The 26,799-nt window shown below is 35.4% G+C and overlaps 3 protein-coding genes across 6 annotated transcripts; all 3 read left to right on the forward strand.

The window, feature by feature from the left end:
- The first annotated feature begins 799 nt into the window (after positions 1–799).
- LOC125188749 (probable protein phosphatase 2C 60) lies at positions 800–9,968 on the forward strand. 3 transcript variants are annotated; one of them, XM_048085782.1, is made up of 11 exons: positions 800–936; positions 3,047–3,169; positions 4,032–4,095; positions 4,646–4,754; positions 4,969–5,110; positions 7,272–7,397; positions 7,917–8,040; positions 8,140–8,216; positions 8,384–8,436; positions 9,287–9,341; positions 9,423–9,968. In XM_048085782.1, the coding sequence occupies exons 2-11, from the start codon at positions 3,053–3,055 to the stop codon at positions 9,582–9,584; spliced, it is 1,029 nt and encodes a 342-aa protein (XP_047941739.1). In that variant the 5' UTR covers positions 800–936; positions 3,047–3,052; the 3' UTR covers positions 9,585–9,968. The 3 variants fall into 3 exon arrangements, with proteins under 3 accessions (XP_047941739.1, XP_047941740.1, XP_047941738.1); XM_048085783.1 differs by lacking the exon at positions 800–936 and adding an exon at positions 976–1,065; XM_048085781.1 differs by lacking the exon at positions 800–936 and adding an exon at positions 1,020–1,128.
- A 5,186-nt stretch (positions 9,969–15,154) lies between these two features.
- On the forward strand, positions 15,155–17,858 carry LOC125191014 (probable cinnamyl alcohol dehydrogenase 1). The gene is made up of 7 exons (XM_048088469.1): positions 15,155–15,281; positions 16,076–16,172; positions 16,363–16,476; positions 16,555–16,785; positions 16,851–17,136; positions 17,221–17,371; positions 17,440–17,858. Exons 2-7 carry the CDS (start codon positions 16,090–16,092, stop codon positions 17,634–17,636), a joined length of 1,062 nt encoding a protein of 353 aa, XP_047944426.1. The 5' UTR covers positions 15,155–15,281; positions 16,076–16,089; the 3' UTR covers positions 17,637–17,858.
- Positions 17,859–22,316: 4,458 nt separating this feature from the next.
- Positions 22,317–26,569, forward strand: LOC125190109 (magnesium transporter MRS2-1-like). Of its 2 annotated transcripts, none has more exons than XM_048087310.1 (6): positions 22,317–22,403; positions 23,490–24,102; positions 25,030–25,158; positions 25,256–25,594; positions 25,677–25,724; positions 26,116–26,569. In XM_048087310.1, exons 2-6 carry the CDS (start codon positions 23,509–23,511, stop codon positions 26,344–26,346), a joined length of 1,341 nt encoding a protein of 446 aa, XP_047943267.1. In that variant the 5' UTR covers positions 22,317–22,403; positions 23,490–23,508; the 3' UTR covers positions 26,347–26,569. The 2 variants fall into 2 exon arrangements, with proteins under 2 accessions (XP_047943267.1, XP_047943266.1); XM_048087309.1 differs by lacking the exon at positions 22,317–22,403 and adding an exon at positions 22,453–22,603.
- The last annotated feature ends 230 nt before the right edge of the window (positions 26,570–26,799 follow it).

A 26,799-nucleotide genomic window follows, 5' to 3' on the forward strand; every position in this document is an offset into this window, starting at 1 on the left:
ACATTCTATTGTAAAACCAATATATAAAAGTGGACTTCATATTCCACTAACTTTTCTATTCCACGATTTTTTACATTTCTTAAAACTTGTGCTCACACAAAATGTGACTCCTATTGTGAGACGAGGGGAGAAATTGGATAGTTAAAGTGAATAGAGAGTAAAGTAAGAGAGAAAATATAAACAAAAAGATTTTCCTATACATTATTCTTTCTCGTACTTTATTCTTTTTACACTTTAACATGGGACGAAGGGAGTATACAAAAGTAAGATTTACATTCCGACATTACATTAACCTTTTCGATTCACATTTTATTAAATTATTATGTAATACTCGTATCTGATCAAAGTAGACGTATATTGGGGATGTAGGGAGTACATTTTTAAATTAACTATAAATTATAAATTGTAGTATATGGCATATAAACTAAACCCGAGTTACCAATGAGCCTGTCTCAGATTCTTTACATTTGCCTGAACAAGTAGAAATATGTTTTTTATAAAATTTTACTATCAAATAAGTGAGGTATAACTTGAGCCCATATAATCTTTATTAGTGGTACTATCTTGTCAATAAAACAGTCTTTGTATTTTTATTTTGGTTATTTATTAAAATTAAGTTCTATTTGATGGATGGAGGTCGTACTTCAAATTAGACACATCTTTTAGTACATGAATCAAAATTAATCATTTTCTGTTTATTTGAATTAGTGTGACATCCTTTTAATCCCACTTTTTTACTGAATAATGGATGATTATAACAAGATTTGATAGCCATAAACTAGATCTGTCCGATTATTTCCAATAGTCCAATTCCAACAAATCATAAACCGTAACATTGCTTAGCTCCATTTTTTACGCAGCTCCAAAGCGGTATAAAACGACACAAATCACAATTATCAATCATATTTACTCTCTAACTTTCACTTTTCTCCACAGGTTAGTACGCTCGTATAATCGCCAAATAATTCCATCACGAATTATCGTATCTCTGTAAAATTGTTGATTCAATCATACGCCATTTCATTTTCTCCCTGCGATTTTAATTTCTTCGTCTTCTTTTCCGATGTTAGTTAGCGTTCATTTTCTAGTATCTTCCTGATCTAATTGATTTGCGCTTTTTGTTATCCGGTATCCTCTTCAAATCTAGCAGCAATGGAATTGTCTGTGATTGTTTTTAAGGCGTGTGAACGTGTATTGTATATGTAATTGGGGATTTTATGTACAATCATATTCGAAACTCAAGTGTATTGCATTGATGATTCACATCTAATTACTTTTCTTCGTTTGTATAGTCTGTATTGTTGCCAATATATCTACAACACACACTCAGCTTTTATAAATTTGTGTTGGCGATACTTAATATCTTGTGTGCTTTTAGTTCAGTAGCGGGCTGGCTAACTTTACACCCATTAGAAACTCAAAAATAAGTAAGTTGAATCATAGTTTATACCAGATTTTCAAATTCTTTGAGAAACTTTTAGGCCAGAAAGTCATATGTTACCTATTTTGCTATCTTAAGCAGAAATGAAGGCAGTGTATAAGTTATGGTACTCCATACTTAGATACTAACATGGAACCAGATTATGAGTTCATGAGGTTAGCCATTTGTGAAGTGCATGTGTAAGAGTAAAATGACTTTTACTTGGTGCATTGAAGAAGGATAAGGACAATTTATGCCTGCTGAAAAATTCAATAGTGGATGATGCTTGGAAGGATTGATTTAGTTGGCTATTTAAAATGTATGGTCAGAGTTATATGATTGATCAATTTCATGGATGCTGTGATAGTATCATTGGCATCTCGAAGTTAAAATTCATTGTTGGGAGCATAATGTTCATCAACTCTCAGCCATAAGGGAATATTGTTCTGTTTTACAAAGCATTTCTAAAAGTTATGGGTCCTTGCATGATAAGAACTATTTTTGAAGCATTCATTCAATAGAGACCTCAGTGTAGGGCTTTTATTTTCTTGAGCACACGTTTTAGCTACTAGAAAATATCTTCAGAACCAATACTCAAGATTGTGTTCAACATGTCCCATGTAACTTTCATGTTTGTGGTTATTCTGATTAAAGTTATTTCATTTACTTGAGTATATAAAGTTCTAGACATGTACTGTTTCTTATATAATGAAATCAAGTATTAAGATAGGTGTATTCCATTTTCACATGTGTAGAATATGCATTTGTATGCACTAGGGGGTATCTTATGTCAGTTACGTGATTATATTTTTTGGGCTGATCTTTGTGTCCTCATAGTGTAATTTCTTGGTGTTACCCCTTCTTCCAAAAGCTTCTAAAGATTTGAAGGAAATATTTAATATGATTGAACTAAAATTTGCACTTCATATACTTGGAAATTGACATTTTAATAAATAATGCCATTGAAAACAATGATAGTGTTCACGATTAATAGGTATAGAGTTGGTATGATTGGACCATCATCTGAAAAATGTTGAATTGTTGTGCAAAGTAGAAGTCTTAAATCTTGAAAGTAAGAATGCAAGGGGAAACAAGAATATTGGTTGACTATATAGTTTCTAGATGAGGATTGAGGAATCAATCTGCAAACATGATGCCGTGGATTGTAGAAACAAACCTATGTATTTAGGGAACAGCCCCCTTACTGTTGTTTCTTTAATTCTCTTCTCTAGGAAAACACCCTTACTAATACTAAACTGTCTTGGTGAGTTCATTAGGAAGACCGAAGATATTAAGATTCTCTTCATTTGTAAAGATTCAGATCTAATGCTCTTGCTCGCCTTCTAATGCTTGATAATAGTATAATCTTCTTTAAAAGATAAGATCAATTGTTCAACAAAAGTGATTGATATAAAAGATAATAATATAGGTTGCAATTTTATATTTGTAACTGCAAATAAACATTAGATTTCTGAACTTGTTCCAAACCTTTATTGTATTAAAAGTAACTTTCGCTGATAAGGCAGAATACAGGTGCTAACTATATAATACTGAGATGGTGAAACTGACTTTGACTTCATATTTTGCTCTACAGTGGTTTGCGAAATTGATTAGTTGTTCTTGCAGTTTGAAATGGGGGTATACCTTAGCACTCCAAAGACTGGAAAAGCCTCAGAGGATGGTGAAAATGAGAGGCTTAGATATGGCGTGTCGTCTATGCAGGGTTGGCGAGCTACTATGGAAGATGCTGTAACTGATTCTACTTTAAAAATATTTGTATCTTGCTTTAGTTTTTGCATGCATAAAAAAGTTTGTTTTTGGCCTATTCTAACTTCTTATCCACTTCATCCGTAAATGTGATGATATTCATATTTCCAAGTTATAGTACTCCTCAGGGGTTCTTATGCCAATGTACTGTAGTGTTATGCTTATTACTACCAATTTTTGTTTCCCAATATCTAGATTGCATGTGATCAGATGTCTGCATATAGATAAGATGCTATGATGGTTATATCTTCTAACAAGATTCTGTTTTTGCTATGCCTAACCATGGAATGATCCTTTCCCCTTTTTGTTCTCTTGATCACAGAAAAGTCAATGTGTATCCCTAATATGTTAATTAAATGATAATGAATGAGCAAAACATTCGAACTTCTTTCTACTTACTAGCTAATATTTACTGTAGTTACTTTCAGTTTGCAATGGATTATATGACCATGAACACTATCTGAAATGCTGAAATTCTCTGACCATTCTGGCTTATGAAGTTCTCTGTAAGTAATAAAATGATTGGATAAAGTGTAGCATTGATGCAACCATGTTTTTTTACTCATGTTTCTTTCTTTTTTTTTTCATATATTTTTACTGCATTTTTTAACTATTCAGGATCCACCACAGTTAGGACTTCAGAAGAAACAGGAGATGATTGAGTGATTATCATTTTCCAAAATGCATTTGATATTTAACCACTGTTTATGTTACTTCCTTTGCCTTATCAAGTCATGAACACTTTTCCGTAAATGTGTATCTTTCATGAGGGAAAAGGGAACTCTATATATTTATAAGAGAGGTCTTATGTTCTTTTGTTTTTCTTGGTTGAGTTATTTTACAGCATGCTGCGTTCACTAATTTGGATGATTCAACCTCTTTCTTTGGAGTTTATGATGGTCATGGGGGTAAACACAAATCTTTATGTAATTTTTTTTCCTTTTTTGTCTGATGGCAGTTGTTGCCGAGGTTTATTGATATAGGTTAGCTTAACTGTTGGCTCTACACTAACCTTTAAAAACAGGGTCCACTCAAATTTTGATTAATAGCTGGTGTACTGAAACTTTCTTTTAAGAAACTCAAACTGTTTATTAGGTTCTTATTCATTAAGGGACCTGATCCTGCTTTAGAGATTAAGACATCTAACAAATAAAACCACCCAAATTAAGTTTATATACACATGATATTCTACCAAGAAATTTAGAGTCTCAATTCTTGTAATAAGAGAATGCAAGATCTAGAGTATCTATTGAAGTTTAGATACTACAAAAATAAGCTCAATCGGCTTAGAACTGATATTTTAATACTTTTTGGTGTAAATGTGCAATCCATCATTTGTGGGAACAATTTGAAGTTAATGGGAAAACAATCTATTACTTAGGTTAACTTTAAATTTTATTACAGATTTATAGGTTAGTACCTTTTTCTCTTGATAACTGGGGTTGATCAACTATGCAGGAAATGAAGTTTCCAGATTTTGTGCCAAGTTTCTCCATCAACAGGTGTTGAATGATGAAGCGTATGCTGCTGGTGATCTCGAAAATTCTGTTAGAAAGGCTTTTCTCAGGTTATTTTTCATTTCTGTTGAGGCTTTGTATTGTATTGATTATTATCTCATCCAGTAGACTATATTTTTCATTTCATTCAAAACATTGTTCTGGGAGAAAATACACCATATATCTTATATGGATCAAAATGATCAATGTGGTTCTTGATTCCTAGCTCTTATCAGGATCATTGTTATGCTAACAAGTTTGTACCATCATTCTTCTCTGGTGCAGAATGGACGAAATGATGTGTGGAAGAAAAGGACAGAAGGAGTTGGAACTACTAAGGGGTAAAGTGGACCAGTCTACCAGTAATGTAGAAAATTTACAAAAGACTGAAGAAGATAATGGCAAGGATGTCTTGTCCTCGGATGAAGTACGTGCTAAACACCTACTTGCACTAATTTGACTAAAGAAGTTTCTTGCTCTAAAATTGAATAAAACCAGTGTATTGCATAGTGCTTTACTTGCATTGCCCCCTGTCTACTGAACCACAAACCAAAAATGTCTGATACCTTTCACATCTAAAGTTCGTGATATATGCAGTGAAAGAAAATAAAATAAGGCAGAACATGCACTAAATGTCTACTAAATGCTCTTTGGACCTGTATTATATGCTTATAATTATATAGAGAGTGAGACATCTTGTGCTACTAGTGCATAGAGTAGCACCTTTTCTACCTCTGACGAAAAACATATGACAAAACATAAGAAGATATAACTCATTTTAGAAACAGAAGATATAACTCATTTCAGAACTGGGGCATTGTTGCTGGATTATATATATATTCCTCTACTTTTCTAAAATGGAAATAGTAGGAGTATATAAAATTTATATTTGCATGTGTCAAATTTCTGAGGAGATTAGATTGTTCATCATGCATAGAACCAGATGTTACACTAAAAAAAATTCTATCTTTATAAGCTTCCAAAAGGGAAAAGGGATATTGGCACCTAATATAATGGAACTTTCAAAAAGTTGGGTTTTTCCCTCGAACTTTGAAATTGGCAAATAATGTCGCGAACTTTACTCTGAGTTTGTTATTTCTCACCAATGAAAAAATTCTGGCTATATTAATAGATTGAAGAACAAATTTGGAGGTTATGCTTCAAGAAAAACTATTCTCAAATATTGAAAAACTTGAAGCTCTCGAAATTGTTGTTGAGAAATTACGAAACAAATCGTATCATGATATTATTTGCCGGAATTTTTTCATTGGTGGGAAATAACAAACTCAGGCTAAAGTTCATGATATTATTTGCCAATTTCAAAGTTCGTGGGAAAAATCCTACTTTTTGAAAGTTCCATGATATTATGTGCCAATATCCCATGAGAAAATAAAGAGTTATCTCATCTATTGCAGGCATTTGTCCTATAACCATATTCCATTATACCATCCAGTTATGTGTGACTTTTGTGGTAAAGTTTGTGTTACTTGCTATTCTTATGAGAAAATGTATGCATAAAATGACAACCGATGTTTTCTGGAACTGACAATTCCGGAATTTAAAGATTAAGTAATGCTGGGTTGGCATTTTAATTGTTACTGATCTATTCTTCTGGGGACTAGAAAGATTTTAGGTAGAAATAGGGCTAGAAAGATTTAAGGTAGAAATATAAAAGTCATTTATTTCCCTTCGGAATTAGGCGTAACAATTTTTACAGTAGATTTCAAATCAAAATTCGTTTTGTTGATATAGTTTATTTCATTTTGTTTTCTATTGAATATAATTAATTGTATTGAAAAGGAAAATGACCGAAGTTATATTTTGCATATTTTAGTCGAAGACTTATGTTGATGTTTTGTTGTGTAAATATGGTGATAGTAGGTAGGACAGAGAAACGCTATAGGATGTGACAGAAGATTGGGAGAATATTAAGTTGTTTTGGGGGGATGAATAAACCAAACATTATTTTGTTTCTCAAGGAAAGAATTAGAATTTGGGGAAGTAAACAAACACCGCCTCTATATTCATTCATTCTCTGTTTCTTCTTTAAGATATCTCAGTTTATCTGGATTCTTGTTGAAGTTTATCAAGATGAGAACCTCTGTTTTTTACTCCACACTGTGTCGCATTCTTGATCTGAATTCACAAGGATAAATGTTTTGATTTGATGATGTTTTGGGAAAATTATATTGCACACAAGGGTTCTGATAATCATAGGTTTGTTAATTATGGAGATTAAAAGCCTGGATCATGGAACCTTTATGTGGTCTTTATGGAGTCTCTATGGAGACTTGATTAGTTGACTGTGGAGATCATGGAGTCTCTTTATCTTTATCTTATTAATTTTGTCCTTTAGTTTTCTAGGGTGTCTTATATATAGTTCCCTTCCCTTGAGGTTTGAGCAGATTGTTTAGTCTCGAGTCTAGTATAAGGACGGTAGTTTACCGTAGGGCATCGTAAAAGGATTACCACTTGTTTTGTTTTCGTTAATAATTATATATCAATTGTATTTCCTGTTTTTACTGTTCCCTGCTAGCCTCCCTCACCTCTTTTCTCTAACTGGTTCCTTGGTATCTTCCATAATGTAGGGAACTCCCTCAGATTACAGTGGCCCAAGTTCTGGAAGCACAGCATGTATTGCAATTATCCAAAATAATCAACTGCTTGTTGCAAATGCTGGTGACTCCAGATGTGTCATGTCTCGCAAGGGAAAGGTGAAGTCTGTTCTTTCTTTTTATGCATTTGTGGTGGTGTTCTAAATCCTTCAACTGTTTCTGCCTAGTAAATGTCCCTAACACAAATTAGAGTTTTCAGAGAATAAAATTATTCAGATGTTTAATTGAATTGGTAATTTTTTAAAATATACTCCTTCCTCGAAAAATAGAAACTTTTGAAACATCACAAGTTTTAATGCACAATTGGTAAAGTAAGAGAGAGGAAAAGAAAAATGGGTAAAATAAGAGAGAAGAGAAAAGTAGTGGAAATAGTGTTAGTGGATTGTGGGGTCCACGTCCTAAAATAGAAAGATTCAAAAGTTTCTATTTTTAAGGGACTGCCCAAAATGGAAATAGTTTCTACTTTTAAGGGACGAGGGACGGAGGTGGTAACATTTTAGGTATTATTCTGTTTCAGAGAGTGTCATGTCTTTGCAATAAGCAGTGACATTTGTGGGTCATCAATTTTTACAAGAGATGTTGGGTCATGTTTGTATGGAATGTGAAACTTTCTAGCAGGCGTTCGAGTTATCCAAAGATCACAAGCCAGATCATGCTATTGAGAAAAAAAGGATATTAGATGCTGGTGGGTATGTACAATATGGGCGGGTCAATGGGAGCTTGAACCTGTCAAGAGCAATTGGTACGTAAAACGTAAAACAGACTTGGCCATCTGTCTGTATGGAGCGCAGTAGTGCTCCAATACTTTTCTGCCCATAATGATAGTTTCAAATCTTTTCAGGTGATATGGAGTTGAAGCAAAATAGGTCATTGCCTGCTGAAAAGCAAATTGTCACAGCAAACCCTGATATAATTAAGGTATGTGGATTTTTTTATTTATGCCTAACTGTCTTTTTGAGATATTTTAATGTAATTCTTAGGAAAATGTCAAAGAATAACTGAAAAGTTTTACACCCTTTGCATTCTGTGGCATGGAACCAATTTGCCGGTATGACATATTTTCTGGTTGTTGTTCCCCCAAATAGGTTGAGCTTTCTGAAGATGATGAATTTCTTATAGTAGCATGTGATGGGATATGGTAAGACTTTCTGATGTCGTATATGTTTTAATTTATATTATGCATGTATTTCTTTTAGCCCAAAATGGGATTATCTTGTGTATCTATGATAGAGCTATCTTTTTATTTGTTATTTCATGTTGTTATGCAACGAGTTTTGAAATTATTTTTGATCCCATCAAGGATATGAAAGTTATCCTAGTTGTTTAACCACAAAGACATATATCAAGAGCTTTATAATTATAGATTCTAAGAGTTCAGTTCTAATGTGCTGGTGGTTTTAAAATACAGTCTGCTTTATAAGGTGATATTTGTAATACAGTCTGGTTTTTGGATATGTTGACTCTTCCTTATTCAGAGAAAACAACAATTGGAGATATGATTTGTGGTCTTAATTACTGGCTTTGGTAATTAGACATGAAATTTTTGTTACGTACACCAAACTTTGAATATGTTCGAACAAAATTTAACAGATGAACTACAAGATAACGTTACCAGCAGGAATTACAACTAATATTCTTGTCAAACTTTTTGTTCTCTTTTAGATTATGGGAGCTGTGATTTCCATTATAAATGCAACTTTTCTGTAGGAAATGTTAATGAAAATTTTAATAATATGATGTGTCTTGTGAAGGAGTGTACGAACTGTATATGCAAATCCTTAAACTTGTATCTTTATTCAACGTGCAAAATCTAATACTTGTGGGGGCTCCAGTCCAGTCATTGGATGTTCTCCATTGTGATTTATGCATTTCCTGTTTCAGTCTGTTGCTAACTTGTGATTCTTTGGCTCATAATCTCGAATCGAATATAAGAATATTCACTGCCTTCATATCCTTTTTTGTGCGGTTTACTTTCTTTCTTTTGCTAGGGATTGCATGTCAAGTGAACAAGCAGTTGATTTCGTGAAACAACAGTTGAACTCTGTAAGTCCTTGCTGTATCAGTCGCAACCATTATCGCCATATCTCATGGAAAGCTAAAACATGACTATTAAAAAACTTGCAGGAAAAGAAGCTCTCTATGGTGTGCGAGAGAGCATTTGATAGGTGTTTGGCACCATCGTCTGGGTTGGAAGGCTGCGATAACATGACGATGATCGTAGTGCAATTCAAGAAAGCTTTATTCTCAAAACCATCTTCATCAGAACAGGTTGTGCCCTCACAGTAAAACACGTGGAAGAATTTTTCGGGCTCCCAAGTCTCACTCCTCTGGGTGAAACAAGCTGAAATTTCGATCACTGGTGATCAGATTCGGCAAATTTTTACTCAACGCCTTCTGTAAATACCGGTGTTTTAGCCATGTAGCTTCTGCTAGGAAGACTCGGTACCAAGGTAAAAGGTTTTCTGACGAGTTGATTCAGTAGGAAATGATGGCATATATTGCTGGAATAAGGATTGATTTTCTACGTTGAAAGAATAATGGACTAGTTCGTTACTGTGGTTTGGGCTGATTACATTGGAATTTATGCATCGCTTTGTATTCGGTGTTTATGGAATGCACATTTGGATTAATTGCAGGAGTAAAACAAATATTCAAATTGGTGAGTTATCACAGGTGGGTGTATGAATTCAAATTGTGCTGAATTAGTTGCATGCATTTGTGAATTAGAGATTAGCAGTGTTTTATAGTAGGGGATGAGAGTTTAATACCATGATTTTCCGAACGGTATGATATCTTATCAACGATTTTGGTAACGTAATAGTATGAATTTTGATATATCGCGACATACTGAAATTCGGTATCTACTATATACCGAAAATGTTGTATGTACCATATACAGGGTATACCGAATTCGCAGTATATATTGTAAAATATACTCCATTTAATATATTTTTAAATTATAAAATATACTTTAAGTATATGTACTCCATCCGTCTCAATGAAGATGACCAATTCCTTGAATGCCACCAAATTTTATGCAATCTTATTATTAAGGAGTTAAAGGAGAGAGAAAAATTGTTGGATGTTTCAAAGTAGAAGTAAGAGATTGAAAAGATTGTTATGTATTTTAAAGTAAGAAAGAAAATAAAGTAACGGAGAAAATGGTGTTGGATGTATAACAGTAATAGAGTTGAATAAAATAAGATAGAAAAAAAACGTAATTGTATCTTAATTATTTCTTAAATTAGTAAGGGGTCATCTTGGTTGATTCGGACGAAAAAGGAAAGTGAATCATCTTCGATGGGACGAGGGAGTATAAAATATATTTAATTTATTTATTTGGACACTCTCTAAGTATTTTGAAACATTATTTTCATTGGTTTTGTACTTAGAGTGAACTACAAAAATAGTCCCTGTATATGCCAGGTCGAACGCTAGAAGTAACCATGTTTTAAAAAATGCAGCAAACCCCACTAAGTATGAATATAATATCATTTGAGGTCCTTTTTCATTATTTCCAGTCATTCATGCTCTTTTCCCCTTCACTTTTTATCCAAAATGCCAATCCAAGGGTGTTCTAGTCTTTCTTATTTTTATAATTATTACACTTATTACTTCTTTTTCTATTATGTATTTTTTTATTTAAATACTTAAAATTTAGATTTATAAATTAGTCTAATTTACAAATTCTAATTAGATTTCAGATTGTATTACGTATTTATTTATTTTTTTTACACTTTTTACTTTTCTGTATAATATAATATTATGATATAATTTTATTTTAAAAAAAAACACTTTTTGTAATTAGAATTTTAAAAAATAAATATTACACTGAAAAAGAAAAGGTGCAAAACAAATAAATAAATACATATATAATCTGATATTCTAATTAGAATTTGTAAGTATATTAATTTATGAATCTAGATTTTACTAAGTATTTAAATAAAAAATGAAAATAGCATACAAAAAGTAAAGAAAAGATAATAGGAGGAATTACGGTTCATACCTTTCTTTTTGTTGCATTTTTAAAGATAAAAATGTCCTCGGTGGCATAAATGTAAAAAAGAGAAAGAAAAAAGGATATGAAAGATTAAAAATAGTGAAAAAGGACCTCAAATGATATTATATCCATACATAGAGGGGCATGTTGTATTTTTTTAAACATAGGTACCTCTGGCGTTCGACCTGGCATACGTAGAGGCTATTTTTGTAGTTCACTCTTCTATTTAATTCTCTCTCTGTGCCATAAGAATAGTGACTTTGGAAACGACACATGTTTTTAATACGAAATTGGTAAAGTAGAAGAAGAACAAAAAATTACCTCATAAAAGAGATAAACATGCCGAAAATAGAAATAGACTATTTTTATGAGATTGACCAAAATGAAAAAAAAGAGATTATTTTATGGAACTAAGGGAGTTATTTTCAAAATAATGGGATTTCGGTATATGCCGTATCGTAAACTGATACGCCGCATAAAAGTACGATATACCGAATTTTGGTACGGCATACCGAAAATGTGGTATGGTATCATTATTGAAATTCACCATACCAAAAATGTGGTATGCCAAAAATTTTGGTAAGATAAATGTATTGTTTTTTCTCATATTGCATTTTTTGTAAGGTACTCCACGTTACAGTGTAGAGGTTTCAGTAATATATACAATATGTGATTTAAGTAAGATATACCGTATTGATCCACGTTAAATTATGTTAGAGCTATTTCTTTTAATTATACTTTTAGTACAATTTTAATATCTTAAAATTGCCGGACATTATTATTATATTACGCAAAAGTAAAAAGTCGTAGTTGTAATCGTTCTTTTTCCCATTAATTTCAAATAATAATACTACCTCAATTTCTTAAAAATAAAATTATATCCATTTTGGTTCGTTCAGTAGAAGTTTTCTAAATTTTCTATTTACAAAATGGACCATACAATCCACTAATACCAATTTTACTATTTTTTCTCTTCATTTCTCTCACTGTATCCGTTTCTCTCTCTCACCCGTAAACCCTAAATCATTGTTGATCATTATAAAATGCCCATTAATTATTTGGAAAAGAAATTCTTGATCTATTTATTGTTCATTATTAAAAATCTAAATGAAGTTATTTATTTAGTACTTACGGCATTAAAGAACTCTCTCTATTTCTTAAAAATAGAAATTCTTTCCTTTTTAGTCCGTTTTCTAAAAATGAAAACATTCATTTTAGGAAACAGACTCCGCAATCCACTAACACTAATTCCAATACTTTATTTCTTCATCTCACTTATTTTATCCATTTTTTCTCCCACTCTACTTTACCAATTTTACATTAAAACATGTGCCTATTTTTAGGAAACGGAGGGAGTATATATTTTAATTTTTTAAAAGTTAATTTATATCTAGACAGGGGATACGAGGAGAGTGAGGGAGAGTCAAGACCTACTTTTTTTCTTACTCTCTCTTACTTTACCAATTTTGCATTAAAACATGTGTCTATTTTTGAAAAAATGGAGGGAGTATATTTTTAAATTTAAAAAAAAAAAATTAATTTATATCTAGACTGGGGGGATGCGAGGAGAGTGAGGGAGAGTTAGGGCTGTCGAGTCTTGGAATGAGGAGAGGAGTGGAAGGCCAAGTGAAGCCAGCGTAAGCCTGGCGGCGGCTCCGCGTGAGCAACAGTGGAGGTGAAGACAACGAAGAAAACAAGAAGTGGCTAATTTTTTTTAATTTATTTAAATATGCCATTAGTTCATAATATAGTTAATCGGGCGTTGATCATCAGTTTTTGACGAAACCGTTAAAAAAATATTACTTCGACGACATTTCTATTTGTTTGGGAGTCAATTTCCAAAAAGTGAATGTTCTGAACCAACTTTGTAAAACGACCATATGTGTTGGACCAAAAAGGGACTTTAGTCTACTATTTCCTCCGTCCACCAATAAACTTTTCATTTTGCCATGTTCGTCTATCCACCAATAAACTTCTCATTTTTCTTTTTACTACTTTTGGTAATAGACCCCACATTCCATTAATTTTATCTCATTCACATTTTAATATAAAACTACTAATTTATAAAAATAGGATCCATCTTTTACTTACATTTTCAACCAACATTGTAGTAGTACTACGTTTCTTAAAACTTGTGCTAGATCAAAACTCTCATTGTATTGATGGACGGACGAAGTATAATTTAACCCAAATGTTATTTTTGTGATATAAATAGAAGGCTAATATCCATTTTTGGCCCCTACGTATTCCTTAAGACCAAGTTTTATCGGTTGATGGAAGCCCACCTCCGTGTCATTACACAATTAAAAAAGAAAAGGAAAAAAATTGAAATTGATGGTCTTCGTCTCTATCATATGGATGACAACCTCCAACCACTTGGTTGCCCATGCCATTATGTTAATTCAGTCGACGAGATTATGTCATATGGTGTAATTTCATTGGTTAATATTTTTCTAAAAATTTATTTATCTTTCATATAGTATTATGTTAAAAAATATTCCAAATTTATAATTTTTCATTCCTTTTATTTTCTTTTAAAAGAAAGAAATAACTTAACTTAATTAAGATATTTAAAAAAAATGACTCAATTTAATTAAGCTTTTCAAAAAAGTATATAAGACTAAAAAGTTTTTGAGTGAACTACAAAAATAGTCCCTGGACTATGCGTTTATCTCGCCAATGAACCCTGAACTTTAAAAATATCCCTAGACAACCCTGGACTAAGCGTTTATCTCGAAAATGGTCATTTTTCATTGTTTTGTGACGAAAATACCCTTTTGGGAGGTTTTGAGGGATTTGGGCAATTTAGTCTTTTTACATTTTAAATCTGATATTATTTCAGTGATGTACTAAATCTGATATTATTTCAAAATTATCATTCTTCTTCCCTTTTGTCATCCTTCACTTTGTTTCTTTATTTCTATATTAGATTTAATTTTATAAAATTAAATTTTAAATTTTGAGTTTTAAATATCAATAATTTTTTTTAATTATTAAAATTACTATTAAATAACAAATTAATAGTTTTAATCAATATTTGATAGTGTCTAATATTTAATCAATAAGACATGACGACGCCTTAGTAATCAATATTTAATAGTTTTAATCATAAATAGATCATATAACACGATTTATTCTGAAATAAATGCATCTAATGTATAGGAGAATTTGACTAAAAATATTATGAAATTGACTAAAAATTTGATACTACTAAAAATTTGATATAGGAGAGTTTTTGTTAAAATTTTCTAGTTAATTTTGATTGTTTTCAAATTAATAAACGAAAATTATATTAGTCTTACATTAGATGCATATTTATTTCGGAATAAATTGTGTTATATGATCTATTTATGATTAAAACTAAGGTGTCATCGTACCTTATTGATTAAATATTAGACACTATCAAATATTGATTAAATCTATTAATATGTTATTTAATACTCGTAATTTTAATAATTAAAAATTTATTGATATTTAAAAATCAAAATTTAAAATTTAATTTTATAAAATTAAATCTAATATTTAAATAAAGAAACAAAGTGAAGGATGACAAAAAGGAAGAAGAATGATAATTTTAAAATAATATCAGATTTAAGTACATCAGTGAAATAATATCAGATTTAAAATGTAAAAAGATCAAATTGTCCAAACTCCTCAAAACCCCCAAAAGGGTATTTTTATCATGAAATAGTGAAAAATGATGATTTTCAAGATAAACGCTTAATCCAGAATTATCGGAGATATTTTTAAAGTACAGGATTCATTGACAAGATAAACGAATAATCCAAGAACTATTTTTGTAGTTCACTCAAAGTTTTTTAGGCTAGGCTAATATGGTGGACCGACAACAGAACAAGTAAAATACAATAAAATATATCTGGTTTCCCAGTCCTACCGCAACTCATCATTTCACTTGTTTCGTCTCATCCAATCGAAGTAGTCGTTCCCGCTTCCCAGACTCATCGATTTGCCTTCCGATTCAGGTAATTTACCAATCACATCTTAGACCATTTGCAGGTGTACTTTGACTTTGTATCTCAATTCATCGACACCTTTGTACCAATCACATATCTCAATTTATTTGTATCATGATTCGGTTTATCGACAGCTCTATCCACTCGGTCGATAAATCAGTAATTTCCTTCCTTTATATGAGTGATTTCTATGATTTTGTGAATGGTATCGATTTCTCACTGCGTATTTGTGGTGAATTTGTTGCACTTCGCGGTCCGGTCTAGTGAAGAGCAGTGCGAGATAAAGGGATAATTTATTGCTTTTGGTGACTATGTTGGTTTCATCATATCTTGCACCGATCATGCATTTAGATGTTTTTCAAAATATTAATCACTTTGTTACGCTGCTATTTGGGATTTTAGTTAATGTATTGGATATGCATGTGTTTGGTTGTCTTTGGAGAATGAATTGGGAAAGTAACTTTAAATATCACAGATTGTTTCTTTTATCTGTAAGCTGATTGAACGTTGGGATTTGAAAAGACTGTCACTGGTCCTAGATTTAGTACTTGGAATTGATTCTCCAAAAGATTAATGTACAATAGTTGGGTGTAACTGGTTAATTGAGGATTCTGATGGGAAAAAAAATATTGTAGTATGAGATATTACAAAGATATATTTGAAAAAAAAAACCATCTAAGTGTTTGGAGTAAAAGAAAATTAGTCGGAGTGACTTGGTGCAGATATATTTGAAGTCATACCAATACATTTTAAAGACGATTACTGCTATTTAAAAGGACAACCATTGTTTAATGTGGCTTTAGGCTAACAGAGTGAAATGGCCAGTGCAAATGGTGATTGCCTTGGATGGGCAGCCAGAGATTCCTCTGGAACTCTCTCTCCTTATCAATTTAGTCGCAGGTATCTTCGTATCTCTCTGATCTTTTACTTATCTTGGATTTATATTTGCTTATGTGTGATCTAAATCAACAGTCTTGCTTTGTCTCTTTGTTACAATCCCACAATTGCCAATTTTTTGTCTTTTCCCTATTCTTGGCTGTAAAATTTTGCATTGTTCCACTCGATCTCTGTCATGGTGATATCTGTGCAGGTCTGTTGGTGCTGATGATATTTCTATAAGCATTTTATACTGTGGAGTTTGTTATGCTGATGTTGTCTGGACTAGAAACGTAATGGGTCATTCGAATTATCCTTTGGTACCCGGGTATGGATGTTTTGAAGTAATTTAGATATAATTTGCCAGTGTCTATGGACTGACACATCTAATCCCCGTACTTGGTAGGCATGAGATTGTTGGGATTGTGAAGGAGGTGGGATCAAACGTCGATCGCTTTAAAGTTGGTGAGCATGTGGGGGTGGGAACTTATGTAAACTCTTGCAGACAGTGCGAGTATTGTGATAGTGGAATAGAAGTACATTGTGCCAAGGGATCCGTCCTCACATTTGATGGCGTAGATGTCGATGGTACCATCACTAAGGGAGGATATTCTAGCTACATTGTAGTTCATGAAAGGTAATTGTATTAGATGTAAAGAAACTAAGAAATTTAACTCTAAACTGACTAACTCTCTTCTGTAGGTACTGCTTCAGGATACCTGAGAATATTCCTCCACAGTTAGCAGCGCCGTTGCTATGTGCTGGAATCACTGTTTACACCCCCATGGTGCGGCATAACATGAATCAACCCGGAAAATCCTTAGGGGTTATTGGGCTAGGTGGGCTTGGCCATTTAGCTGTCAAGTTTGGCAAGGCTTTCGGGTTGAGAGTTACAGTTTTCAGCACCTCCATTACCAAGAAGGACGAGGCATTGAATCTCCTCGGGGCAGATCATTTTGTCATCTCTTCGGATGAAAAGGAGATGAGGGTAAAATCTTATCATCCTAGCTTTGAAAGAGGACCAAGAAGTTTAGTCCCATGGCTGATGAAATTATTTACCATCTTGGTGCAGGCTATGGAAAAATCACTTGATTTCATCATAAACACAGCATCCGGAGGTACATCGTTCGATTTATACCTATCACTGCTGAAGACCATGGGCGTGCTTGTTTTGGTTGGATTCCCAAGCGAAGTGAAGTTCCATCCGGGAAGCCTGATCTTAGGTACAACTTAGCATAGTTGACTACTTCTACTCTCGACCTCTCCATTACTGACAAGCGATTTTTTGTAGGCGCAAAAACAATTACGGGAAGTGTAACAGGTGGAACTAAACAGACACAAGAAATGCTGGACTTTTGTGCTTCCAACAAGGTTTACCCCGAAATCGAGCTGATTCCTATTAACTACTGCAACGAGGCCCTAGACCGGCTGGTGAAGAAGGATGTGAAATACCGGTTTGTGATTGATGTTGCCAGCTCTCTTACCTGAGGTCAGTAGAGTCATAAACTAATATTGCTATTGCTGTAATAATTAAAACCAGCCACATTATATCCTCAGCCGTTGAATATCTATGGCTATGTTTTTCTTAAATTGGCACTAGCTCAACACTGTGCTTGAGCATAAATGCTGTTACGAATATGCACTCAGTTGCTGTAAAGCTGTACGAGGATTGAGTTTTCCTGCATAGAACAAAATTATAACTTCGTTTCATATATTCGAAGCACACATCACTTGTGCTATGTCAATCTAGATTTGGAACAAAAAATTGGAATAATATCATGAGTACTGATTCGTCAATAGTTGAAGTATGAGATATTGTAAAAAAAGGAAGTCCAAAATTTCGGTAAAAATTATGTTTACCATATTTAATTATTTGAGAAAAGTATCACCATTTTATGTGACCAAGTGCAATTTCCAATCCCTTCATGTCCAACTAAAAGATTAATATACTTTAATAATTTGGTATGTTACTTTTCGTACACAATTTAGGTGATGTTCGGTTGTCATGACTAATAATCATGAGACTATCCATCTAGTATTAAGTTGTGAGATTATTTTAGTTGGAGGGGTGAGGCTATGACTAATTATCATGAGACTATCCAGCTAGGATTAAGTTGAGGGGATTAATTTTATGAACCAAACATGATACATATTTAATCATGAGATTTAGTCTTGTCAACCGAACATTCACAAAACTGGTCATTTTTTTACGTATCAACACTAATACGGCAAAATAAATTCAAATTTCTACTTGGATGTTGGTCAACTTGAAGGTTTTGATAATCAATAACTTGCGCCTCCATTAGAGCATCCACAGTGCCGGCTAGCCGATTCGCGGCGCTGGCCGATCGGCTAGCCGAACCATTGCAATCGGCCAGAAAATCGGCGTGGGCTAGCTGATTCAGGGGCGCTGGCCGCCATTGTGGCGTGCCGATCGGCCAGCGCCTATTTTCGGTTTTTTTTTTTTTTTTTTTTGAAAAAGCTGTATATACGCGATTTTAGTTTCATTTTCATTTGCACCACTTGTTTTAACGAGTTTTCTCTCTCTAACTTTCTTTACAAGAGCATCATCGAGCGATGGACAACAACAACGAGTCCAGTCCGGCTGGATGGGGCCAAATGGGCGGGCAGATGGGCCCGTGGGTTTAACGTCCCTTGGGGGCGGTTGATGGGGATGATGGCGGAGCGCCGGGGAACCAGGGGGGGGTATGCCGTGGGGGATGCCGGGCGGGGGGCAGGGGAGCGGCGGGTAGCCAGCGCCCGGGGTGGGGAGGTATGCCTCGAATGCGCAGCGATGATGCAGCGATGATGGGGATGATCGGGGAGGGATGCGGCACGGTATGCATCCCGGGATGCAGGGGCCATCGGGGGGACACGGTCTATCGTCCCTCTCTTAATTTTTTGACGGCTTCGTCTCACACGTCGACCCCCGTGGAGACGCAGTTCACTGGCGATGACCTTCTGTCATTGCATGATATGGGGATCGATCTCGGGGATCCGGACACTCCCGTTCCAGCGGGTCGGGCCGCGCCGAAGAAGAAGAAGGGCAAGGGGAAGGGCAAGGCGGTCGGCGAGTCCTCGCAGCCCGGTGTTGACGACACTTCCATGCGGAAGAAGTGGACGGAGGATGAGTACGCCGGGGTGGCCAAGGCGTGGTTGACGGTGTGCGACGATCCGCCGGTTGCGAACAACCAGCGGGTCGTCAACATGTGGGCGAAGATTAGAGCCGCCTACAGGAGGAACTGTCCGCACGGGAAGGACTTCAGCGGGGAGGAGTGCCGGAAGGGGTGGGAGCGCATTAGGGCCGCGGTCGGCCGTTTTTCGGGGTTGTACGCCAACGCCCTCCGCTAGCTGACTAGTGGGTAGAATGAGGACTTCCATGCGGAAGAAGTGGACGGAGGATGAGTACGCCGGGGTGGCCAAGGCGTGGTTGACGGTGTGCGACGATCCGCTGGTTGCGAACAACGCAGCGGGTCGTCAACATGTGGGCGAAGATTAGAGCTGCCTACAGGAGGAACTGCCCGCACGGGAAGGACTTCAGCGGGGAGGAGTGCCGGAAGGGGTGGGAGCGCATTAGGGCCGCGGTCGGCCGTTTTTCGGGGTTGTACGCCAACGCCCTCCGCTAGCTGACTAGTGGGTAGAATGAGGAGGACGCCCGGAGGATAGCGGAGAGTCAGTTCTCCTTGCCGGGGAAGTATAAGGAGTTCCTCTTCTGGGAATGCTATTTGTTGCTGAAGGACTTCGAGAAGTTCCGGGCTGGGTGCGACGCTGGGTGGCCGAAGAAACAGAGGCTGAACTATTCCGGCGACTACAACGGCAAAGCGGCGGCGGATCCCACGACCTCCCCCGGGATGCTTGAGGAGTTTCCATCCCCTCCATCCGTTGCTCGTCGCCCTCGCCCGGTTGGCCAAAAACGGGCGCAACGGGCAGCGAGGGGAGGATCCCCCCTATCGCCCCATGAGGTCATCTCGGTCCCCCCACCCCCACGCGCGTACACGTTAGTCTCGCGTGCGAAGACGGTGGAACTTATGTTCGAGGTTTTCCAAGAGTGGAAGGCCGCAACCGACCCCACGGAGAAGATGTTCCTCTACTCGATGCTCGAGAACATGCGGGTGGATTTGGATGCCTCGAGGACACTGGTGGGGGGTTCAGACGCGGGCTCAGATACCCCGGGTGGCGGCGACGACGACGAGGAGTAGAGAGTGGCGGGGCTCGTGTGTGGAAGCCATTTTTTTTTGAAAAAAATCATGTATTTTTTTTAAACTATGTACCTTTTTTTTTAATGAAATGAATGAATTTTTCCGTATATGTCTCGTAAATTTAATTTCGTAATTTAATCGTAAATTTTATTCCGTAAAATGTAGTTGTTTTTGAATTATTTTTATTGCGGCTGGCCTATGGCTGGTCTAAATCTGATGTGGCATGTGGATTTTTAGTGCTGCTGACATGGCAGGGAGAGAGAGTGACTGATCTATGACTGGCCTATTACCATTGTGGATACTCTTACTACAAGCATACTACTACTGGATTGGGATAAAAAAACTAAAATAAAAGTATAGTACTAATTTTTTGAGCATTATCGAATTTTAATTATAAATATATAGTTTATTCTGATTTGGATAACTTACTACTTAAAAAAGAATATTCAAAATTCATACTACTACTAGATTGGGCACGTTTGATAAGTTAATAATGCCTAGATATATATACTTAGGGTGTGTTTGGTTTGTATGTTAGGAGCAGTTAGTGCATGGTAACCAGTGGATTCGGTTGTTTGGTTTCTTAGTTAAGCTAAATGCTTGGCCCGATGAAATGTGGCAGGCCCAATCTAAAAATGCTGAAATAGGTGGTTTTCTTATCTTTCAAATTTGGTGTGATATGTATATGGGTTTCGAACAGTAACTCATATAGAAGCACAAAATGACATTATTGTCCTCAATTTTAACTCCACACAGAGCAGCTCATTTTGAATTAATTAACGCTGCTGAATTAGTTTTCTTTCACCTCCACGCAGTTGCTGCTCGAGATCAACCGGTCGACACCCATAATACGGCTGACTGCGCCGATTCGGAGAGTGGTGATGGAAAACGGCACCGGCCATTTATTTTGTTCGAGGTTTGGTTTAATTTACCCCACTCCGAGATTTCCTCCGCACCATTGTATTTTAGATTTGGGTGTTTAATTGGTATTCAAATTTCGAGTTTTAACAGAATGTTTCCTCAATTTGATTCAAGTTGTCTGGTAATTTCATGTTTAATCTTTGTCAGAGGTTGATGGCAATTCCATGGCCATCAACCAACAAGTTTAAAGATTTTCTTCCAAAAAACTTGCAATTAAGTTTCGACATTAGACACCGATTCCACCGAATCCCCAACACCAAGTTTCTGCAAATAAATTAGTTCCATATGATTGCATTAAAATACGAATTAGGGCAGAAGGGCAAATGGTGTTATTTGGTGAAAATTAAGAGGATAAATTCGTCAATTCTAGTTGGTAATGTGTACTCCGTATATACAGCAGTACAACACCAACAAAAGCTAGGTGACAAGCCAAACGGTTGTCTACTAAATGACCACCCAAGAAAAGCTATTCAATTTCAAGCTGAAAACATTTTCTTGAGGAATGCTAAACGCCAAACCAAACGGACCCTTATATGACTATTTCTAAGTGTTTGATATCATAGTTAACCTATTATGTCAGCCCGTGGTTTTCTCTATGGCCCATCCGAGCCCGCAAATTTTTCCTTAAAATACAAAGATATGTATCTCACAAATTTGGTCGGATAGCATTTCTACCTCATTTATTATGATTTATTAATACAAAATCTAGATAATTTCTTGTCTACCAAACAACAACGAAAAAACCTTCATCCGAACTTATCTTGACACAAAACCCGCATTTCTTGTCTTATTTAACAAATCTTGTTATATCTCATCTTTCTTATCAAACGAATCTTTAGCATTGTGAATATTATTTCTCTTAACTCAAAAAAGTTCAGATTTTTTATTTTTTTTTATTTTTTTTATTTTTCATGCAAATCATCAAATACATAGACGTAGAGTTGGGCCCCCCGGATTTATTCATTTTACTTTCGATCTGTTTTTTTATTAATTAAAATTTGTAGATAAAATAATAAAATCAACGTAAGAATCATAAAACATCAGTAATCAGTAACTCATCATTAGATTGTTTCTTCTTCACCGTTATAAAGTTAAAATCCCATCATTTCCGTCGCAACCAATCCTCACGATTCAGGTAAATTCCCGAACCTCACTCACTTTTTCAGTCCATCTGCAGCCGCGCTTTTTCCATAGGAAATATGTTCGTCTAAGTTTCTCTTTATTTTGTCTGACTCTGGATTCGGATTCATCTACTCAGTAGAGAAACCCTAATTTTCTTCCTTCGGATGCTTGATTTGCTGCTGTAATTGTGTTACATCAATATTGCGAAAGCTTGTGAGTTGCCTATGGCTGGACTAATTATTTTTGTTTACTGTTTGCTCTTGAATCGTGTTTGTGTTGATTCTGTCACACTTCCTGCCTTTGGCCTGTTGACGGGAGAATATTACACTTTTCGATGACTATGTGGCTCTAATTTTAGTTTGATTATTGGCTTGATTGACACTGCTTTTAGCTTAATAGTAACTTCTTGTCGATTGTATAATTTGTAGTATTCAATTATTCATGTGTAATATGGTTATTTTGGGGGTTTCTGATGAAAAAATATTTTTGTGTGATATATTAGGATGAAAAATGCCATGGAAAACATGAATGCGTTTGTTTGTCTCCAGAGAAAAAAAAGGGGTTATATGGTCATTTCTAGGGAGTTTCTAATGAAAAGATAGTTTGTTTTTCTTTGTTAAAGGTGGCGATGAGAAAAAAATGTTGTATGTGATCAATTAGCATGAAAAATGCAATGGAAAGCATGAATATGTTTCGAAGAATTGTAGAGATTAGAGAAAGATATAGAGATAAAGAAAAAGATATTAACCACAAGATCTCTTCTATTGCAAGATAAGAAAGAGAGGCAGGGAAAGACTGCTTGCTTAGTTTTTTAGTGAAGATGGGGCTTTTCAGAATAAGTAAGAGAAAGTAGTACCTTTCTTAAGACATTTATGCTACATTTTGACACAGAAACAACACAAAAATCTGGACCTCTTAATGTCATGTAGTCATGTTTATCAGTTTTAGGTTTACGCTTTCACCATGTCTAAAGCCTAACCTCAGACTGGACTTTGTGCTACTTGATAGTGATTTCTAAAATGTGCTGCAGCCTGTAGGTGGTGATCTATATTTCATTCTCCAATATTGTAACTCACCTGCCATATATTTTCTTCTGTAGTTGAGGAATCTGTTCGGTGATGGCAGACCTCAAGGAACGTCTGCTCCCACCAAAACCTGCGTCTGCTATAAATCTGAGAGACAATTCATACAGGGCATCTGCCTCTGGCCGTATCCCATTTCAAGGAGTTGATGTTTCAGGCCTGAAAAAGCGTGGGCAAGGCCTTCGGTCATGGATACGTGTTGATGTAACAGGGAATTCCCAAGTGATTGAGGTTGACAAGTTCAGTATGATGCGTCGATGTGATCTCCCTGCACGTGATCTAAGATTACTAGACCCATTATTCGTTTATCCATCTACTATCCTTGGCAGAGAGAAAGCGATTGTTGTAAATCTTGAACAGATCCGATGCATCATTACTGCAGATGAGGTTTTGCTATTAAACTCTCTTGATAGCTATGTTCTACAGTATGTGGTGGAATTGCAGAGACGGTTACAAGCTGCAGGAGTAGGTGAAGTTTGGCAGCAATCTGAAGGTCCAGATTCTGGCAGAAGGAGAGGAAGCAGAAATTTTGACAATATGTTTGGAAACACATCTCCAGATTACCTACCATTTGAGTTCAGAGCCCTTGAAGTTGCATTGGAAGCGGCTTGTACATTTTTGGATTCTCAGGTATATGTCAAAAGAGCTTGCTCCTTTGATCCTTCCTTGTCTCTCAGCACCATGTTGTTCAGAGAATGCTGGATGTCCTGGCTGAAATGTCTTTGTTTATCTCTTTTTTACTTCCCTAATTGATAAGAAACACTATGTTTATATATATAGTAAAAAGGTCATATTCCCAATAATGATAACAGCTTAAGCTGCATGACAGTGATATGTAAAGGATGTTCTTTGTGATTTAGGAAGCAACCAAGCAAACCTCAGCTGTTTACATCATTCGTCGTTTGATTTCTATTTTGGTATTAAAGTAAAAATTGTTGTATGAAGCATTGAAAATTTTCCTTTTGATGTAAGGTAAAACTGTAAAACTTAATAACTTGAGTTCAATGCAATGATGCGTACTTGATTCTTTAATCTTCTAGTTAATTGATTTTCCACGTGTTCCAGATTCTAGTAGATATACATTCTGGCCTGATGGATACCAATATTTGCATTCACAACATGCGCCATATATTTTGTATCTCCGGAGGTTAAGCCTGAAATCTAGTGTTTCTCTTCCATACCCTACCCGTGAATTTAGTTATCTGATAGCTATCTGGAACAGTGGAACATATGCCATGATATAGGTTTTGTAATTGAATGTCTTCAGGATTTTATACAATTTGGATGTTTTGCTGTGCTTAATTCTTTGTTATCCAAGTTGTTAGTATCTGGAAACTAATCATGCAAAGAAGCAACTCTGACTTTTGACTATCTTGGGTAGAAATTTAGGATGTACATAGAAACATACTGTAAAGGATGAATTGTATAATTTAATAACATAACAAGTCAACAACATTTAGCTGTTAAGAAACCAGTATGAATGTGAAGCTTGACAAGACACAGTAAAAATGTCTAATGTAATTGAATGTGCATTTGGAAAATTTCCATTTTTGATAGGCAGCAGAATTGGAGATTGAAGCATATCCTCTGTTGGATGAACTTACTTCAAAAATCAGCACTCTGAATTTGGAACGAGTTCGTAGACTAAAAAGCAGGCTTGTCGCATTGACACGGAGAGTCCAGAAGGTATGTAGCTAGTTATATCAACTCGTCCAACTAGATCTTACATTTTATTTTTTCTCTCTTATTTCTGCTCCTTTATAGTTGCATCACTATCATCTAGGTCAGGGATGAGATAGAACAACTGATGGATGATGATGGTGACATGGCTGAAATGTATCTCACTGAGAAGAAAAGGCGCATGGAGTCTTCATTTTATGGTGATCAATCCTTGGTAGGATATAGATCAAATGATGGTGGATTGTCTCTCTCTGCTCCTGTTTCTCCTGTTTCTTCACCTCCTGACAGCAGCAGGAAGCTTGAGAAATGCCTTAGCATAGCCAGGAGCAGACATGAAAGTGTCAGGAGCTCAGAAAGTGCCACGGAAAATATAGAAGAGCTGGAAATGTTGTTGGAGGCCTACTTTGTTGTTATCGACAGCACACTAAACAAGCTGACCTCGGTATAATATAGTTATATAATAATATTAAATTTCTTCCTACTCCAACTCCTATGGTATTAACAATTTGCTTGTATTAATTCAGTTGAAGGAGTACATTGACGATACAGAAGATTTCATCAATATCCAGCTGGTATGGGCCTTACTCTTTTCTTTTTCCTTTTCATTTTCTTCTCTCTTGGGAAAGATGTCTTCCTCTTTAGGGTAAATGGCATAGATTTATTATTTTTTTCTGATGCATCCTGGGTAGTACTGATGTAGCATAGAGTTCAAGTTATAAGAACAATATGCTGTATGTTTGCATAATTATTAGCAATCGCCAATACATGTCTATTGTCTAGTCCTGATTCAATCCACTTCAATGCAATATTCAATCATATATTGTTGTTCTTCTAGATCATGGTGTTGAGTGAAGGTATTTGGACAGACTTTGAGATATTAAAATTCTCAGGGGCTTTATTATGATGTCTCACTCTTAGGCCTTAGCCCTCTTTGTATTTTAAGCGCCCACAATCTATCTGCAGGATAATGTTCGGAACCAGCTTATACAGTTTGAGCTGCTATTGACTACTGCAACTTTTGTCGTCGCAATATTTGGAGTGGTAGCCGGTATATTTGGCATGAACTTTGAGATATCAATGTTCAACAACGCTGGTGCATTCAAATGGGTCCTGGTTATCACAGGAGTTAGCGGAGCCATCATTTTTTCAACATTTTTATGGTTCTTCAAACATAGAAGACTGATGCCGCTGTAGATGACTGGATGAAACTGCAGGCATTTTAGGGTGGAATGGCCGGAGTATAATTGTTCCTCGTATAATTGTACAAAATATATGTGTCGATGACCTATCTTTGTAACTTAAAAACTGGTTAAGAACTCCTTACTGCAGTTTTTGCTTTGTTGCAAGGATAGGAAAATGTGTCATTACATAAAGCTTAAGAAATAATGATATGAAATCATGTATTTGTGATTCCAAAGATTTTGCTATTTTGACATTGATCTATTAATTGAAACTCAAATAAAAAGGGAAAATAAAGATAAGATGATTTAGACTTCAAAAGCTAGATTGAAGGATTTGGTGGGGGAAAAGATGAATAAGTTAGATAAACCCAATACCATCACCTTGCTAGATCTATCAAGGGCTCTGTTACTCAAAAGATTCACGTGCCTTCGATGCATACCTCTACTTGATCCATATTTGAATAAA

This window comes from Salvia hispanica, chromosome 5 (assembly GCF_023119035.1).
Source record: "Salvia hispanica cultivar TCC Black 2014 chromosome 5, UniMelb_Shisp_WGS_1.0, whole genome shotgun sequence".
Taxonomy (NCBI): domain Eukaryota; kingdom Viridiplantae; phylum Streptophyta; class Magnoliopsida; order Lamiales; family Lamiaceae; genus Salvia; species Salvia hispanica.